The sequence below is a fragment of the Prinia subflava genome, chromosome 3 (assembly GCF_021018805.1).
Source record: "Prinia subflava isolate CZ2003 ecotype Zambia chromosome 3, Cam_Psub_1.2, whole genome shotgun sequence".
Lineage (NCBI taxonomy): Eukaryota > Metazoa > Chordata > Aves > Passeriformes > Cisticolidae > Prinia > Prinia subflava.
The window spans coordinates 18,340,131-18,359,280 of NC_086249.1; the positions used below are offsets into that span (position 1 = coordinate 18,340,131).

At 40.2% G+C, this 19,150-nt stretch overlaps 1 protein-coding gene across 1 annotated transcript; it reads left to right on the top strand.

Moving 5' to 3' along the window:
* The first annotated feature begins 47 nt into the window (after positions 1–47).
* CASP2 (caspase 2) lies at positions 48–18,670 on the top strand. The gene is made up of 10 exons (XM_063394160.1): positions 48–376; positions 5,781–5,948; positions 7,450–7,525; positions 8,916–9,010; positions 10,412–10,588; positions 11,686–11,814; positions 12,218–12,308; positions 15,832–15,981; positions 16,071–16,180; positions 16,781–18,670. The coding sequence occupies exons 1-10, from the start codon at positions 227–229 to the stop codon at positions 16,913–16,915; spliced, it is 1,281 nt and encodes a 426-aa protein (XP_063250230.1). The 5' UTR covers positions 48–226; the 3' UTR covers positions 16,916–18,670.
* Positions 18,671–19,150: the final 480 nt, after the last annotated feature.

Here is a 19,150-nt window from a genome sequence, read left to right on the forward strand (position 1 = left end):
GGCGGCGGTCACGTGACGGCGGGAAGCGCTTCCCGCCGTTTGAATCGCGGGGGCCGCCGGGAAAAGGCGGGCCGGGCTCCTTTCCGCCCGCCCGGGCTCCTTTCCGCCCGCCCGTCGTCAGGCGGCGGCCGCGGGGTCCCGCCGCTTCCTCCGCAGCCCAGAGGCGGGAGGGGGCACGGCTGGCTCCCGGGCACGGCTGGCTCCCGGCGTCCCCGCTGCTGCCAGGATGCTGGCGACGTGCGGCATGCAGCGGTGCCACCAGGAAGCGCTCAAGAAGAACCGGGTGACGCTGGCCAAGCAGCTGGTGTTGAACGTGCTGGTGGAGCACATGGTGGAGAAGGACATCATCACCACGGAGATGGTGGAAATGATACAGGTACGCGGGTTGTCGCCTGTTTATTTCTGGCTGAGCTCGGTGTCGCTGCTTGCAGAGGCAGCGTGGAGGAGCCGCACCTGTTACCTGCACATTTCGGTGTGATCGCAGTCAGAGGCCTGCAGGGGCTTGGTGGCAGCGTGCAGGAGAACTGTGAGGTGCTTTTGTGCAAAGAAAAAGTGCGTTTCCTCTGAGATTCCCGGTGTTTTGGTGTGCAGTTCCAGCAGGCTGCGCTTTGTGGATCGGGTGGTAGCTTCCAGTCCTTTATTGTAATTTTCTGCTTGTCTTTTTTCTTCCACGTGTAGAAGCAGGAATAATATATACTTCCAAAACAATACTGTGAAAATAGGTAAATGAATATGTTATAGACCTGTTATAAAATATATGTTATATACTATGATATATAGTTTGTTGTGGCACCCTCCGTATAAAGAATTTGTGCTTCCCGTATGTTTTTGTAAATTGTGCAAAGCGCCTTGCAAGATTCAAGGCTCACTGTCAAATAACAAAGGCTGTTGGTAGGCCTGTGTTGCTTTCCCTGTGCAGGGGGTACTGTGGAGAGAAGTCATTGGAAATAGCTCGGGATTTCTCCCAGAGGGATGGTGATGCACAGAGCACTGTGTGAGATGGGCACGCAGCTCTTCAGAGAAAGCTCTTCACTGGAAAGGAAGGGGTTGAAGCTGCTCATCAAGTGGATGTCAGGGCTCAAGAAAGGAACTGAGGGAGTTTTTAGTTCCCTTGCGAAGTTCATAGTCCCATAATAAGAACAGATGCTGAAAAATAGGATTATGACCTATTTTCTGGGCATGAGTGTAGAAAGTGTAAACCTGAGACTGATAAGGTTTTGATAGCAGTGAAGAAATAACTTCCTGGTTAATTTTGGGTCATTGTCAAAGATAATGTGAATCACTTCGCATACTCTGACGCAGTGTCAAAGATAATATTTGGTGCCTTATGGGGCCTGTCAGGGATATCAGTGCTGAATTGTGGGAGCTCCAGGCAGTCTCACCTGAAATAGCTCCAATCCCTAGTGGAAGAGAACAAAGATACCGTGAAAGAGTGCAAGCTTGAGAATGAATCAAGGACTTTGCCGGGTTTGGGCTGTTATAGTTAATTTCTTCAGAGTAGCTAGTACAGGGCTGTGTTTTGGGTTTGTGCTGAAAACAGTGTTGTTAATGTAGAGGTATTTTAGTGAACTGCTGAGCAGTGCTGACCCAGAGCCAAGGCCTTTTCTTCTCACCCCACCCCATCAGCAATGCTGGAGGTGCACAAGAAACTGGGAGGGAACACATCCAAAACAGCTGCCCCCAGCTGACCCAAGGGATGTCCCACTCCATTTGATGGCATGGTCAGCATGTCAGGGTAGGGGAGGAAGGAAGAGGAAACTCTGAGCGACAGAGCATGCTGCTAATGATGACAAGATCTTGGGTTTAATCCCTGTATGGGCCATTCACTTAAGAGTTGGACTCAGTGATCCTTGTGGATCGCTTCCCACTCAGAATATTCTGTGATTCTAACTCACCTTTGTGAGTAATGGAGCTCTGCTATCCTTGGAATGGCTGAACACCTGCCTGCCAACAGGAAGTCGTGGATGAATTGTTTTGCTTTGTGTGTGTGGCTTTTGCTTTACTTATTAAACATCTTTTCTCAGCTTTTCTCGCTTTTATTCTTTGGATTCTCCCCACCATTCCACTTGGGGAGGCAGTAACTGAGCCTCTGATGCTTAGCAGCCCACAGGGGTTAAGCAGCAGCATTGCTGGAGTATGAATGGTGAGTAGGGGGGAGCTTTTGATAGCCTGCAGTTTGTCACCTAAGGGGGAGCAGGGAGAAAGGAAGGGAAAAAATCCTCTCCAAGTGAAGGTAATTACAGAAAAAGTACTCTTTTTAGCAAGGTGCTGTTGTAGGTAAAAAGTATTAAACTGAGACAGAAGGGAAGAAACCTAAAGGAATCTTCCCCTCCAGATGTAATTGAATAAAAGGGAATGCAACAATACTTAGTAATGGATTATCAGTAAGGAGAAAGGTGTTATGATGGCTAAGTCAGGTAAAGAGTAATAGCTTGGTGGCAAAATTATGCCTAATACAATAAACACATCTAACTAAGAGCTTAAATGTGTATAAATAGCAGTAGCAGCCTGAGCAAGAGAACGGAGTGAATTGAACTGCTGGTGCAGGGTATTGATCTGGAAATTGCAACAAAAATAGAAATGTGGTAGAGGTAGAAGGAAAGCTGGAACTGCCAAATATGCATTGTACTAGAAGGATAGAAATGAAGGGAACGTTTACTGGATAGTCTGAGAGATAACAGTGCTATGGAGAAAAGTGCATTTAAAAAAATCACTCGAGTGGAAAACACTTTGTCTTATCTTTCATTTTCCTGTGGTAGGTCTGTGAATTTTTAATATTCTTCCTGTCTCTGGCAAATGTGAACACAGGTCTTAGAAGTGCTTTTAAGTAGCCTGTTATTGAAAATGTATTGTGACGCTGATCATCAGGTACCTTAATGGAAACAGGAGGAGCCAAATGCCATTGTCTGATGAAAGAGAATGGATTCTCCTGGATATTATAACTGACTGGTTCTATATATAGCCTCCTGCACCCCCAATAAGTCAGGAAATACAGATCTGGATAAATAGTGATGTTCTAAATCATCTTTTCTTAAAAACACAACAGTTACACTGGTCCTGTTTGCTTTATTTAAGCTAAGCGAAAGAAGAAAACAGTTCTGGAAATAGAGCACTTTAATAAATTTCTGTTATTTCAGGAAAGTGAAATAAATCAAGGAGCTCAGGGAGATGAAGCATGACGTTTTTTCCAAGTGTGAGGTGTTGAACCAGTACTGAAACTTTACCACAAGTAAGAAAAAGTTGGGAGGGGGAGTGTGTTGCAGAAAGAGCCATTGAAAACAAAGGTGGTTGAACTGGATGAAGAGCTCACAAGGAATATGAGGAGTAAGTAGAGAGTTTATAGGTGTACAACATTGGAGAAGAATCAGTAAATAGAAGCTGCTTCCTTTGATGTCTGAAATGTGGGGAGATTGTAGGATCTGACAGTACTGAATTTAAATTGGATCACTTAGAAAGATACTAAACCATGTGAGTTTTTTTCTACTGTATACACATTCAATTAAGAGTAAAGAAAAAGATTGTGTTTACTTTGTAGTGAAAATACAATATAATTATCTGGGTGAAAACCCAGAAGAGAGGGGTTTCAAACACAGGGGGAAAGTTATGGTGGAAACAAAGTGGAACAGCTCTTTTTAAGGCAAACCCCAGCATCTGCTTGCATAAATGCCTTCTTGTTGGAGCATCAGATGTTCTTCCAGAGCTCTGGGATGGACTTAAAATTGCAGATATGATAGCAAGAGCATTCTTGCTTTTCAAACAACTGGAGTACTGTGTACTGTAATTAAAGACTGAGATTGTACAGACAGAAATTTAAATGTTCTGTTGATCACTAGACAGTAATGAGGGGATCACTGGTTTTGACAAGCGAGATAAATTTGATTAGAATGTTTGTCAATTATATATGCTTTTTCTACAGGTGTATAATAAGACTAATACGGAATTTTGACAGGAATTCAGAATTTATTTACAACTAGTTTCTGTTATGCAGGTTATCAAACCCACCTGTGAAGGAAAGAAATAAATTAAGGCCGTATTGGGAAATAAAATGAAAGAAGTGTCTTACTAGCTTCTGAATGTTTGCTGAACATTATTTAGCATAGCCTAAATGTGATATTGAAGATGAAGGTTTGAGTGTTTAAGGAACCATTAAGGAAGAAGTCTGCCAAAAGCTGACTGCTGTGCATACAAAGTGCAGAATATGAACATTATGGAAATTTCTTAACTTTTTAGTAAAAGTAACACCCTAGTTCTTGAGGTCTGCCTGTGTTCTTAACTGTCATTTATGGCTTAGATTTACAGACTGTGGAAAAGATGAATGACCTTTAGCTTGTCTCAAAACAGCTGCAGGTCTACTAGAAAGGAAGAAAAATTCATTAGATACTTTAGAAATTAAGTCTCAATTTACTTTATTAGTTACAATAAAATTCAGTGAGCTTACAGCAAGATACAAATATAAGGAGCTGATTATTTTTGATGAACTAATGGAGCAGTGTTGCCAGGAAAAAAGTACCTTCATACTTCTGGGAAGACACAAGACATTATTGTCAGTACTTCTAGTCAATAATACTCTGAAAATTCAGGATCCTGTGGGAATAGGAAAAAGTACTTACACTGTTATGGGAAAGAGGCCGTTTATGAAAGAAAGCGACTTGTTTCCTGTAGCAAATCAAGACCAATTTATAGAAAAAGATTTGATAAATAAGGGAAAGCACAGAACACTGAAGTCAAGGAATACTGTTGATAAAAATAAATGCTTAGTCAGTCATAAGTGAATATAGGTCTAAAATTCTAAATAGGTTCATAAATATTGGATCAACAAGACTTTGCAATATCCTCGCAAACAATGTGTTGGGGAAAAAAAAAAACCAAACTATTTTTGACACCAAGCTTGATAATTATAAATGAAACCAGATGATGTGGTATCTTCTGTAGCAGAAGATTTACACATGTACCTCAAGGCTTCTTTTTTTCTGATTTTCCTGTGATTGCTGTGTTGTTAGGCCTTAGTTCTGTGTAACTCATCAGCTATTCCCAGTTGTCCATCAAAAGGAGAGATCTTGGATCTAAGTGATAATTTTAAAAATAGGATTAATTCCAAAAAAATTTATTTCTGATACCCAGTATTTTGGTATGTGATTCTTGGTGTGGTTTAGATTTCACAAGGAAGGGTAAAATTGTGTAAATTATGTGTTTCATTGGCAAATACCTGTTAATATTCTAACAATTAGAGCTTCTTGGAATGGTTTCATTTTTTGATGGTTGCTTTTCCACATATACTAGAATATATTGCTTCAATGGTCTAAGTATTCGTCTGTACATAGGAAATACCATTCTGGAATTGACTGCATATTATAAGTATTTTACTTAATAAAATTGAGGCTTTTCTGGAGGATTTAACTATCTGCATGGGACCATAAACTATTGGATAGTATTAGAAGTATGTTTTTGATTTTGTGTGTGCAGTGAGGAGAAGTAGATTCTATTCCAACGGTAACTGGAAGTAAAACTTTAGAGAGAGTACAGTGCATTACTGTGTGTGGTCATGTCTGAATTGTTGGCTTGTTGTGTTGTCATGTACTTCCACTCAAGGAAATTGGAACAGAGGAGCATGAATGAAGTCAGCTGGGAAGAGTGTAATAATGGATCTAGCAGAGCTAAGCATAGCGGTGGAATGTTTTTCTGAAAAAAAAAAAAAAAAAGTTGCTCTGAGGATTCATTAAAAGTTAATTATGTCGGGTGTTACTTAAATATGGATTTTGGTTTTTTCCCTCTGGATTCAGGCCAAGTCTGGGAGCTTCGACCGAAATGTGGAATTCCTCAATTTGCTGCCCAAGAGAGGCCCTAAAGCCTTCTCAGCCTTCTGTGAAGCGCTGCGAGAAACCCAACAGCAGCACCTGGAGGAGGTGATCCTGAAGACAATGTCCAGCCTGAGCCGTGAGATTGCAAGGGTACAACAGTGTTAAAAAAATAAGATGGATGGCTTGCATTTCAGATGGGGTTTGGGCACAAAAGGAACGTTATCAAATGGGAAAAACTCAATTGTTTACAAAGGATAGAATGGTTTTGTTGCAAGCTGAAACTTGTAGTAGCCTTAGTAAAAGCAGAAAGGAGGAAACTTAGGAAGAAGAGAATTTTCATAAAGAATCAGAAGGTGGTAGAGGTTGGAAAAGGCCTCTGGAAGTCATCTCTTCCAACTTCCCTGCACAAGTATTACCTTCAGTAGGCTTCCAGGGTCACATCCAGGCAGTTTCTGAATATTTTGCAAGGATGGAGACTGCAGCCTCTCTGGGCAACCTCCTCCAGTGCTCAGGCACCTCAGAATAAAAAAGTGTTTCCTGATGTTTAAGAGGGAGCCTCTTGTGTTTCAGTTTGTGCCTGTGGCCTCTGGGTCTGTCACTGGGCACCACTGACAAGAGCCTGGCTCTGTCCTCTTTGCACCCTCCTTTCAGGTATTCACACACACGTTGGTAAGTTCCCCTTGAGGGATGAGGGATCTCCCCTTTCCTCTCTTCTGCTGGCACCACTCTCCCTAGTGCAGTTGCCTTTGTGCCAGGGGCACGTTGCTGGCTCCTGTTTGGCTTGGCAGCACCAAGTCCTTTCCTGCCAATCTGCTTCCCAGCTGGGTGGCCCCCAGGGTACATCGGTGCCTGGGAGTGATCTGCCCTGGGCACAGGGCTTTGCACTTCTTTTTGTTGAACTGTACAAGGTTCCTGGGGTGTTCTTACATCCAACAAGTTCTTAATGAATGTATAATCAATAATCCAAAAATTGAAAGGAAAGTATTTTTTTCTCTGAACTTTCTTTGTTTAATATTCAGTGATTGAGTAGACTCTTAAGGAAACAAATACTTTTATTTCTTTCTTTTGTTATTTTTTTTTCACCTTTTCACTATATGTAGTTAGTGTTGTACTAAAAGAAGAACTTTGCAAACATTCCATGTGTTTCGTGCATCGGCAAGGATGGAAACTCTCAGTGAACGTATTTTATACAAAGGAAGGGAGACCAAATACTTCTGAGCAAATGTTCCCTTATTAAAACTTCAAATTTATCAGATCACCCTTTTAATTTTTTGTTTTCAATTTTGCTTTACTATACAAACAATGAAGTCTTGACAGCAAACAAAAATATAGGAATCGCCAGATAAGTCAAGTTTTTGTTAAAACCAAGGAAGCTAAGATGACCCCAGTGTAAAGATTCTAAACTGAGGATTTGGGTAGAAATGGAGATTGGTCAAAGAAGGGGCAGAGTCTCGTACTGAGAGAAAGTGCTGCTGCTGACTTGTCATGATATTTCTTTTGGAAGTGAACCATAATATTATATTTCAGTCATTTTTATGTGTATATAAATGCATGTATCTTTTCTTCCATGCTACCTTCAGCTTTTTACTACAGAGAAGAAAAATAGCTATTTTATGCTACTCTTTTTCATGGATTTATTGATGTCTTGTAGCTTGACCACTGTCCTGAGTCAGATCTTCCATACCCTGCCAGTGAGTCCTGTAATTCAAAGAGACCCCGTTGGCTTGGTGAGTTGCACATGGTTTGCTACCTGGTTGGCTCCTGCCAATTTCTTTAATACTGTCTTAACTCAGTTCTTGAAATAAGCTTTGCTACCACTTTGTTCATCCCAGGAATACAAACTTGACAGTAAACTGACTATATATATTATGATCAAAAAGGGTGCATTGTAGCATATGGGAAGAGGCAACCAATACATGTTTGTTAGCTTAGTTTATTCTTATGGGACACTTCATTCCTTAAAACAGTACATGTCAGTAAAATTCTAGATTTTGCAAAGATTTTCTTTAAGATTTGTAATAGAATTTCATTGAGCTGGCACTCTGATAAGATAGTGACTTTAGGCAGTATTCCTTAACCAAGACTTCTTTCTTAAAAAATTATTTTAAGCCCTTACGTGTGGTTCCAGCTTGGTTTGCTGTGGCTTCTGTCAAGTGCAGCAGATCAGCTTTTCATTAACATGCATTTACAACTCAGACCAGGGGTCAATTGTTGGAATGAATCTCCTTGCTAGTTTTTATATTGCCTCTGGTAATGCCTGGACTACATTTTCCCTAACCACAGGTTTACTTTTATGCTGGTTACTAGTAGCTCTCTCTGGTGTAAAAGAGCAAGTGTCTAATATTTGGAAACTTTTTTATTTATGTGCAAGGGTTTTAGGTTGGGTTGTTTTGATTTTTTTAGAGCATATGTTCCTCCAACCAGGAGAGCCATGCCTCAAAAGGCTGAAAGAGGATTTCAGAAGAGATCATGAATGTCATTAGCTCAGTTTCTTCAATACAGAGGAGTGAGTGTTTGTCTGCAAATAGCAAATAGTTGATTATCATTCCCTTCACCTGTTATCCAGAGGAAAGTGTTCAGAGGCAGATAAAGAAAGGGCTTTGCGCTTTATGAAAGTTAAAATTGTTTCGTTTGATCACTTATGCATGTGTTCAGCATGGGAGGCCTTTTATGAAAGGAAAGAACTATTCTGTTTGAAATTTTCTAGCAACATTTCGTCAGCCAAACTCTGAAAGTAAGAACATACTGTGCAAGACAGCAGAAAGCGCAAGGATCTTATATTAGATGAGAATTCTGTTTTCATACTCTGTAGACTAGGCCTTAGATAAGGCTAACCCACATAGAAGCAAAAATAAAAGCTGTCAGTTAAATAAATAAGTGTACTGTTACAGTACTCTTTTTCTCTTCTGTGTTTCATTTTATGTCAGTAGTCCCTGATCAAATGAAATTTTTGGAGGTATGAAATATGCATAAATGAATATAGTTCAGAATTTGCAAGCTACTGCCTTAATGCAGAGGCTTTCTGAAGAGTGTCTGATTTTTTTTTTGTTTTGTTTTTTTTTGTTTTGTTTTGTTGTTTTTGTTGTTGTTGTTGTTGGTATATTTGGTTTTGCACAGAACCAATAGAACATTCCTTGGATAACGGAGATGGTCCCTCAATTCCTCCAGTGAAGTATTGCACTCCTGAATTTTATCACAATCATCAGCACTTGGTAAGTTGTTGGCAGAAAAGTCTTAAGATGTGAGAGATGTGAGATGTTTGGATCTATCAGCTGAACACGTGCCACTTAAAATGGAGTTGAAATGCTTCACTGGGATGCAGATCAGGGTTGTGTTATTTGTGTAACTGAAAGGTGTTACCAGTCGTGCTCCATTTGATGTGGTTCTCATTTACAAGTGTCAGGGAATCCTGAGAAGTTCTGTAACTCAGAACAAATCTCTGCCTCTGTTTTTTGATCGTGAAGAGCTTAGTGAAATGACTTCTCTGCTATTGCTCTCTGTGAGCTGTCAGTATAATTGCCTCAAGTTTGTCTGTGTCCTCATCTTCTGTAAGATGACAGACCCTGTAAATGACTGTAAGTTGCAACTAGTAAGTTGGCTGTTTGAATTGCCAACTGTACCCAATAGAGTTCTTAGGCTTAAGAACCAGATCAGGATTCTATGCTAGAATTCTGCCTGTGGGTAGAACAATCTGAATTTCTAATCTTCTGCTGCAGTGTTTGAAGTTACATATGTAATCTAATGACTTCTTGTTGATTCTGTGTGTAAGGCATAGATTGTCGTGGGGTGGGCTTAAGGAAAAATTACTTTGTGTTGTGGGATAAACACTTCATTAGGGTTATACAATGTCAGAGGCTCTGTGAATAACAAAACAGAGTTTTTGTTTGTGTGTTGGTTTTTGTTTGGGTTGGATTTGGTGTTTTTAGGGCTTGTTGTGAGATTTTTTTGGAACTATCTATGGGGGTGACTTGATTAATAAGCAGTGCCAGTGTGAGCTTGACTAGGGTCCTTTTAAATCCGTGCCTGCATGCACCTTTTTTGATACTCTCCTTTGGTATCAAACTTTACTTCCAATTTACAGGAGTGTTAGTAAGTGAATTACTATTGATTTGTTGTTGTTGGAGTAGGGACAGAGAGGGAGCTTCATCTGAAGATACCCTTCTTAAATTAGTTCTTTACTGTTAACCTCTTTTGCCATTTGCTTGATTTTAAAGATCAATGACTGACAGTCCCTTGCTGTTACAATTACACTCATTGCTATTCTACATATCTGTCTGCTCCCAACAGCAATTAAGTAACATTTCCTAAATTTTACATTGTGTTTTCCCTTGATAGGGGTGACACAAATATATGGGGCCCTGCTGGGGTGAGGAAAGGGGAAAAAGTTAGCGGTATCTAATTCACTGTTTGAAATAGGTAAGATGTGTTTCTTTTAAAATTAGGAATAAGACAAGCCAGTCTAACTTATTAATAATAGTATTGTAGCATTGTCAGTTGTGGAGGCTGGCAAGCACAGGCATATCAAGTTGGTGTGGAATGATTGCTGTTCTATTCTAACACACTATTATTTCCTTGTGCAGTCTAAAATTACCCATTTTTAATCTTCCTTTCAGGCATACAAGCTGACATCAGAGCCCCGAGGCTTAGCACTGATCCTCAGCAACGTCCGTTTCAGCAGCGAGAGGGACCTGGAATATCGCGCAGGGGGAGCCGTGGACTGCGCTTCCCTGGAGGTGCTTTTCAGGCACCTCGGGTACAGAGTCACTGTTCTTTGTGACCAGACTGCACAGGTAAGGGGTGAGCCCAGTACTTCACAGCTGGTGTGGATGAGAGTTTGTTTCATAATTGTCTCTAGAGGTTCCTTTTGGTACTTAGCTAAGCTTTGAAGATACGAATTATCGCTTAAGAATAGAAAATAAAGCTAAATATGATGATGTCTGCTCTCGTACTGATCAGCATGAGAAAGCTGGGAAGGCTGGGCTCTTCCAGTGGATAGTAGCATCACAAAGGACTACCAGAGATACTACTCTAGTCTGACCCTAGTGCAAGGGGCAAGAATTTTGAGACCATACGTGGCAAAAGCACAAATAAATAGTCTCCAGTTACTCTAGATAGACTTTTCTTGTGTCCCACTCTCCTAAAAGTTAAACTTTGCAAATATTTGATGTAGTCTTTGCTACTGTGATGTTTTTGTGTCCTTTCACTGATGAAGTCAATTGGCATTCTATTTATCAGTCTTACAATGTCCATGCAGTTCAGTTCCACTCTTTCAGTCTTCACTAAAAATGTGTATGTGCTTCACTTAGGAAAATGGTTTGTGTTCCATGACTAACTTCATGAAACCACTCTTCCCTATGAATGCAGTTACTGTCTTCTCCAGCCCCATTTAAACTTAGTCCTTTTAAATCCCTATGAATTCAAGTGGTACAGGACCTGTTAAAGAGTATTTTATTCAAGAACAGAGCTTTGGCAATATTGATATAAGATATTTGTGCCTGCCTTGTCAGAATTCCTGAAGTTTTCCGGTTTAAATTTTGAATGGGCCACTAGTGTCTGAATGCCTGAAGTTCCAGAGGATGTATCTGTTAAGTTGCTCCAATATCCAAACCAGATTCCAGTGTCAGTGTAAAACCCCTGCAGAATATCACTTGGTTTGCTCTGTTGGCCTAAGTGAGTCCTGCTTCACAGTGTTGTACTTAGGACTGAATATTGCATAAAAGAATAAGAATGTTTTGCCTTTTTTTTTCTTTTAATAAAATATGTGTTGTTCATGTAAATTTGATTTTTTGTAAGAGGAGAGCCATTTGTGTTCTTCCCAGAAAACTGATTTACTTTCCCAATGGAATTCTGGAAAGCATTGAACTTTTTTGTTTTTCCCCCGTTCTAGGAGATGCAGAGTGCTTTGGAGAGATTCTCCAAGCTACAAGATCATCGAGATGTGGATTCCTGCATTATAGCTCTGCTTTCCCATGGTGTGGAGGGTGGGGTTTATGGCAGTGATGGCAAACTACTGGAGGTATATTGCTGAGTCCTGATCTCTTCTTGTAGATTATCTCTAGGAAAGTAAAAATGTTAAAAAAAAAATACGCAAGACTGAGGATTCACTTTTAAAGCAGAAAAAAATAAGGGCTGGAGGGAAGAAAAGGGCAAGGGTGGCTGTCTGTGAGAGGTCTGGAAAATGAAAAATGACAAGTAGGAGAAATTATCTCTGTATGAATACTAGGTAGAGGGCATGAACCCAAGCAAGTATGAACCTGGGGAGAGGGTGGAGAAGGGATGTGTTTGTCACCCACTGAGTTTGCAGATAAAGGAGAAGATAACAAGACTGGTGAGGTAATAAGCAGAATACAGGGAAGCAAGGTGAGATTGGGTTTGGCTTACAGAAGGCTACAGTGAAGAAATTTCCTCTCTTCTCTCAGTTGCAGGAGGCTTTCCGGCTCTTTGATAATGCAAACTGCCCCAATCTCCAGAATAAGCCCAAAATGTTCTTTATTCAGGCCTGCCGGGGAGGTGAGTGCTCAAACACTAAAAGCCATGTACTTGGCATGCCATTAAGGCTCATTTTGCACACATGCACACCCTCACATTCAACTTGCTGTCAACTTTCCTCTTTGCTTCTCCCAGGTGTAAGTGGGACCCATATTCACCTCCCTCTGCCCTGCTGCTGCCACTGCATCTGTTGCTCTGTAAGTGTCTTTAGCTCTGCATGAGGTGTGTGCATTGACTTGCAGACCCCAGAGCACCTTGGGGACATAAAGCTCTGTCCTATCCCACTCATACCTTGAGGCTTCCTCGTGCTGTGCCTGCAGTAGGGGGAGCGGGGCACATCATGCACAAATAGCAGCACAGCATGGAGCAGTACACCAGCACTGGAGTCTTGCTGAGCTCCTGTCTTTCTCTTGATTCTCAATGTGTTGTGTCTCTTGTGGTTGTCTCTTGAGCTGTCAGTTGGTTCCAATTATTTTGGGGGTTTTGTCTTTTTCCTTTACCTTAGCTGGTTTTCAGACTCAAATGACCTTTCCTTCCACCCTTTTCCACATACTGCTGTTGAATTCTTACATGCTGTTGTACAGAACTCTTTTCATGATTCTTAACAACTTGTTCTTCTGTGATTTGTGTACCTTTTTTTAAAATTCTGATGTTCCTTTTCCTTCCTTTTGTAACTAAACAAACATATCTGTTGCTAACTACCTTTCAGATCTGCTAATGACCAAATTTTTTCTCTCAAGTGTTTGGACTCTGAAATTGCAGATATTCGAAAGTGAAGCTCTGTCTTATAGTTTCCTTTTTTCCTTTGTGTTAGAGGAGTTTTCCTAGTGTGTATACTTTTCCCCCTGCTTTTCTCTTGTTCCTGACAGTTGTCTCCCTTCTTTCTCATTTTTAGCAAGCTTTCCAGTTTATCCTCTAGTCTATACTTCTCTTTAATCCCAATGCAGGGAAAAGCCCAAAGTCTACATGAAGTATTTTGGTGATCAGAAATAATTGATCCTTTTAAGCATTTGGGAATGTTGTAACATGCATGTTTGCAATATTAATTGAATCTGATTGCTTTCCTTATGTGAATGAACATTTAGATACTGTTGAACAATTATGAATATGCAGACTCAGGGTGGAAATAGGTTTAATAAGTCAGAATTTGCAGCTGACTTCATTAGGTAATAGTGTTTATTTGACTGGAAAGTTACCATAATGAATCTGTTAAGACTAACAAATCAAGCTTGGTTCTTGTATTCCCAAAGAAGTTGCAGTTAAGGAAGAATGGTAAAGCTTGCTATGCACAATGCTTTAGAACTAGGATATTGCAATAGACAAAGGATTAAGATACTTGAAAAACTGGATGGAAAAACTCAATAACAAGTCAGCAAAGAAGGCAAACCCCTGCCTTGTCTAACCTCCTTTAAACCTTGATTAATAGGAGGGGAAAGCCAGTTACAAAGTAATTGAACTGACAACAAAAATGTGTATCCTTTAGACAGCATTCAAAGGACTCTATAAATAGTATTGCCAACTTTGAAATAGTAGCCAAGCTGTCTTTGCCATGTAAGTTGGCTGGAACTAGTCAAAACAAGATGAGAAATGCGATAATTTATTGTTCTTCTCTAACCTTATATTGCAGGCCTGCTCTATCTTCTACTCATGACACATTTTTAAAATGCACATAAGAAATGTTGGTAGAGTACTAATTCCCAAAGGGTTTTTGGCAGGAGTTTACTGAAGAAGTAGACCACTCACAGTCATAGATGGAAAACTGGTGGCAACAGAAAACAATGGGAATAGTTTCAGTGTGGCCCAAAATGAAGCTTTGAAGTCGCTTAATATCTGTATTTAATGTAGTAGATTCAAAAGAGTGGAAAATTATGCTAATAACTGGGTAGTTAGCAGTTATTTAAATTAATTGTCAGAACAGCTATCTGGGAGCTTCAATGCAGTTTAAACAGACTAGATGAATCTCTGGCAATGGTTCTATAAATTAGAGGTTAAGTATGCAAAGGGTTAGTGCTTTACATATTTTAGTTAATTTGATTGGAGTGGTGTTTGAAGACATGCGTGAGGAAGATGTGTAATTCTGAAGTGTAATTCTGAACCTTTTAATCAAAAAAAGTTTTGATTTTATACATAATGAGGTGGTGACAGTGTGAATGATAGAGTTTGATGGTCAAATTACCTGAGTCTTCTGAAATAAAAAGCACAGTGAACAGTACGCTGAAATTTTAAAAAGACAGAACTGGAAGGATTTGGAAAAGTGTGATAAAAACATGAGAAAAATGTGATTAAAAATGAAAAAAAATTGCATTGCTACCCTAAAGAGATGAAAAAGGAACTTAATGGAAACCATTATGAAATTTTGAGCTATGGAGGCTTTAATTCTAGGCTGTTTCAGACAATCACACCCCTCCCACTGCTGTTTTCTTTTTAGAGGTAAAGAACAATGTTGCTGATGTATGAGCTGACCGCTTTCTGAGCATAATTATGAGATGCCACCTGTACCACTGCCTGTTAAAGGGTTAGAAATCCAAATGTATTATTTAGGCATGAGCTAACAATAAAAATCAAGAAACATCTTAGGAGGAAGGCCTTTGAAGTGGATGCTTAAGCCTCGTAACACTAGGCTCTGATTTTGCTGTTAGGAAGTAAGAATAATAGATTCTTATCTTAGAACAAAAGAAAGCAAAAAGGCAAAATCGTATGGAAAATCTGTAAAATGTAATTTTAATTTTCTAGCAACACAGCTGGACTGTCAAAGTTACCACCACTAAGCAATTAGTTGAGATTAGAATGGAAACTGCATCATGTAGAAAATCAACTGAGGGTATCTACACTTGCATAATACATACTAATGAATCCTGCAAAGGGCATTAAATGCTCTCCAGGTTTTAAACTAATTTCCATGGACTGGAGTTCTCTCTCATGTTTGGGGACAGATCATTTTGCGTTTTTCTGCTGTACAGTTTAGGCTATTAATTGAAACAAGCAGTATTGTAATCAAGTTTTAGAACTAGGTGAGATACTTGGTCCAGGTTTTTACATGTTCTCTGCGTAGATCTTAGCAACCAAAATTACAGCTCTGGTTTGAGTTCTACAGTAAATAGATAGTTAGCATTGCAAAATGCACTAGACACCAATATTTTGGATATTTCTGAGGTAGGTATGAGTGGAAAATTAAAACTTAATGGCTAGGCATCAAATCCTTCCATTAATGGTGAACTACCAGAAACTTCCCTGCTTTTGTGGTTATCCCATGATCTGCACAGGAAGAGGTGGAGCAGGAATCAGCATGCAGATCAAGTCAGGTTAGGTTAAGCAGGTGCAGGAGCTGTTGGTATCTGCATTAGTTTGTGCAGAAGAACTTCCAGATGAATTTCAAGCAGCTGAGAAAGCCTAAAGTTAATGCAAGAACTTTCTGCTTGACAGTAGCTGTGGTGTTTCTTAGTTTTGTTGACCTCAAAACTGAGGGCGTACAGGAAAGCTACATCCAATAATTCAGGAAAATTTCTTCTCCTCTTCTCCCTCTCCTTGTTTGTTGCCACCTCAGATGAGTTGGACCGGGGAGTGGATCAAAGAGATGGCAAAGGACGGTCGGATTCTCCAGGCTGTGAGGAAAGCGATGCGAACAAGGAAGAGAGTCTGAAGCTGCGGCTGCCGACACGCTCGGATATGATCTGTGGATATGCTTGTCTGAAAGGTACTGGCCCCTAATTGTTTGGGCATCAGGAGGTTTCTTCATGTGTCTGTGTTCCCCAGAAGTCTTCATGGTGGGCTCTCCCTCGGCAGGCACTGCGGCCATGCGGAACACCAAGCGTGGCTCCTGGTACGTCGAGGCGCTCGCTTCGGTGTTTGCAGAGGACTCCCGACACACTCACGTGGCTGACATGCTGGTCAAGGTAAAGCACAAGAGCATTTACTCTCCCACCCCTGCCTGGCTTTTGAAGGGCCTTCCATTGCTTCAAAATGCTGGGATTAATCTAGTACTATTAAAGCACTTATTCTTGCCTTGTTTGTAGCAAAATTATAATTCTTCCCTTGTTATTACTTACTTATTTATATACAGTTCCATAGCAGTCCAACCCAAGTAAAGATGATGTTTCTTTGACTCCTTCTGTTTCATTTGTGTGGTCACATGGTGAACTTGCAAGTAGAGTTAATATTCCTTGCCAAGAATTACTTTTCTTCTATAGAAATAGCTTTTTTACAGGTGAATTCATTCCCTGAACATGCACACAACACAGCTGCAAAAGCACCAGTACTCGTATAAGGTAAAGACTGAGAAAGTTGAGGAAGAAAAAGTTAAAAAAGCAGAGTGACCACAGCAACTTGAGCTGCTATGGAACTGCACCACAGCTCTTTATCCTTCTTAAAATTAGGGGACTACTTAATGCATTAAACAGAATAATCTGTGAGTAGAGAAAGAAATGACATTTTTCCTCCTTCTGTCTTTTTCATCCTTCCAGTTACTTTATTTTTTTTTTCAATCTCACATCTAGGTGAACAGGCGAATCAAGCAACGAGAAGGTTATGCCCCAGGCACCGAGTTTCACCGCTGCAAGGAAATGTCGGAATACTGCAGCACGCTCTGTCAGGACCTTTACCTGTTTCCTGGCTATCTACCAGGAAAATAGCCTTGCCAGCTCTGTTTGAAGAGAGATACTGCCAAAGCTGAACTCTGACTGTGGATATCTGTTTTCACTCCTAGGAGCTGTAACATCAGATGTGCAAGTAAGGAGCGCCAGTCTAACTTTCTGTCTTTTTCTAAAATAAACTGGCAAGTCTCCTTGTAATCTGGCTCAGTTCAGGGTTTAAAATTGTAATATCCCAATGGCTCTGTATGTATAGAAATGATGGAAAGAGGATCAGCATTGGAACTGGGAAGAAGTGGGAGCATCCTTTGGAAGGAGACATAAGGATGTTTGTAAACAAAGTGAATGTGAAAATGGAAATGGACTACTAGTACCATTTTTAAGTTAAACCTTTCTGAAAGGAAAATCAGTCAAAAGATGCTACTTATGCTTGTACTTCAACAATTTTAAGTACTTTCTGCATGGTTCTTCATACAGGACAGTTGACTCCTGTTAGGAAAGGGCTCCTTATGAAGGAGAATCTCCCCCCTCTCTAAAATGGAAGGTTATTGTTCTCAGTACTCAACACTTTCCATTTTGATCAGCCAATTATCTACAAGAACTACAAGATATTCCAGATTATCAGCAAAACATACAGAGACCCAAACAGATATACCTGCATAAAATGCCCCAGAAATAGTTTTGAATCTAGAGATTCTAGATTAACTCCCCTTAGTCCCAAGAGTAAACAACTGCATGGAATATTCCTTTTGAGGAATTTGTTTGCCATAGCACTTATGCCGTAGCACTGTCACAATAGACATTAAGTCCACCAGCTTCTCAGGAGTCTATAAATTGCACTGTACAACTGAAGCCCTGAAACTCTACAGCCTTGTACAAGAGGATCTTTTGTCTTTTTAAGTAACAAAAATATTCAAGGCAGCTCTTGATATATTCAAGCAGTCTAAGCATGTTGCTTGGATTGTTTATCACTGCAGGGTTCTTTCCCTTTTAAATGAGAGAGAAGTTTTACATTATTATTCTGTTCTGTGAGTTTTCTTTCTTAATCCATAATCATTTAAAAGCATAATCTATCACTTCTTTTGGATATTTCTTCCACAGTCTCTTCATGCTGTAGTTTGTGTCTTGCTGTGTCCAACTGCAGTTACTCCCTCTTGATGTGATGTGGGAGATGGGCATTGTTCTCTTCTTGTTGTAGAGCCTAAATCCTGAGATACTGGATTACATGTGGACTACAGGCAGCTCACTTCACTCTCAGTCTTTCCATTTTGTAGCACTAGGTTGGCATAGTTCCTGGCTTTTTTAAAATGTAAATATGGCTTTTAAAGTATATTTTTCAGGATAGAATTATGAATGGGAAGCACAAAGGTATTTGGAGGGAGGCTGGAAAACTAGGCATGTGTTCTTTTTATTATTCCTCCTAGTAAATGAAGGCTGTGTTTCCTCCAGCTGACAAAGGTGCAGCATTAACAGTGTCTTGCATTTATCCTACACACAATGTGATGAACAGAACAAGAATCATACTTGCCAATTGGTGCCTTACTCTGAAGTCTAACATACCAGATTAGGGGCTCCTGTCCCTCCCTGGAGTATCAACACTGTCTTCCTGAGTGCTCCCTCTATGAAATGGTGCAATATATTACAGATAGGTTTATTGATGAAGCAGTCCATTCTGATGGATGAAATTTCTGTAGGATTGCATCAAGTTGCATTATCACTGCCACTTTTGTATATCTTTTTGTATACTTGTATTTTACTGCCTGGAGGTGTCGAAATAAAGAATTTTTGTTTGATTAATCTGTGCAGTGTCTTCCATTTGGAGAGTTAGACCTCTGCAGAAATGGAGGTTATACATAAAGAGAATTGTGTAATTTCTTTAGATAGCACATGCCAGAGGAGTTTTTAAACTCTCAGGCAGAAGCCTGCTACTTACAGCTGCAACCATTATGAGCTGCTTGTAAATTTTGGTAACACCTGGGTCAAACCACGACTGATACATTAATAAAGAGATACGAGGCAGAACCCCCACGCAGGAGGCTGATGTTGTGCTGCTGCACATAAAATACTGACGTTGGGAAAATTTGGGGCTTGGTGTTATTGAAGGAAAAGTTGGTGTCAAAAATGAAGGGTTCCTGGAAAAAAAAAAAGTCTTGGAAGGAGGAAGAGGCTGAAAAGAAAGTGAAGATAGTGCCTGTCAGAGAGATTCTGGATGTGGAGGGATGTCCAGGGGATCAGAGAGCTGCATGGGAAGGAATGGCAGGGAATCCTTGGAGACTT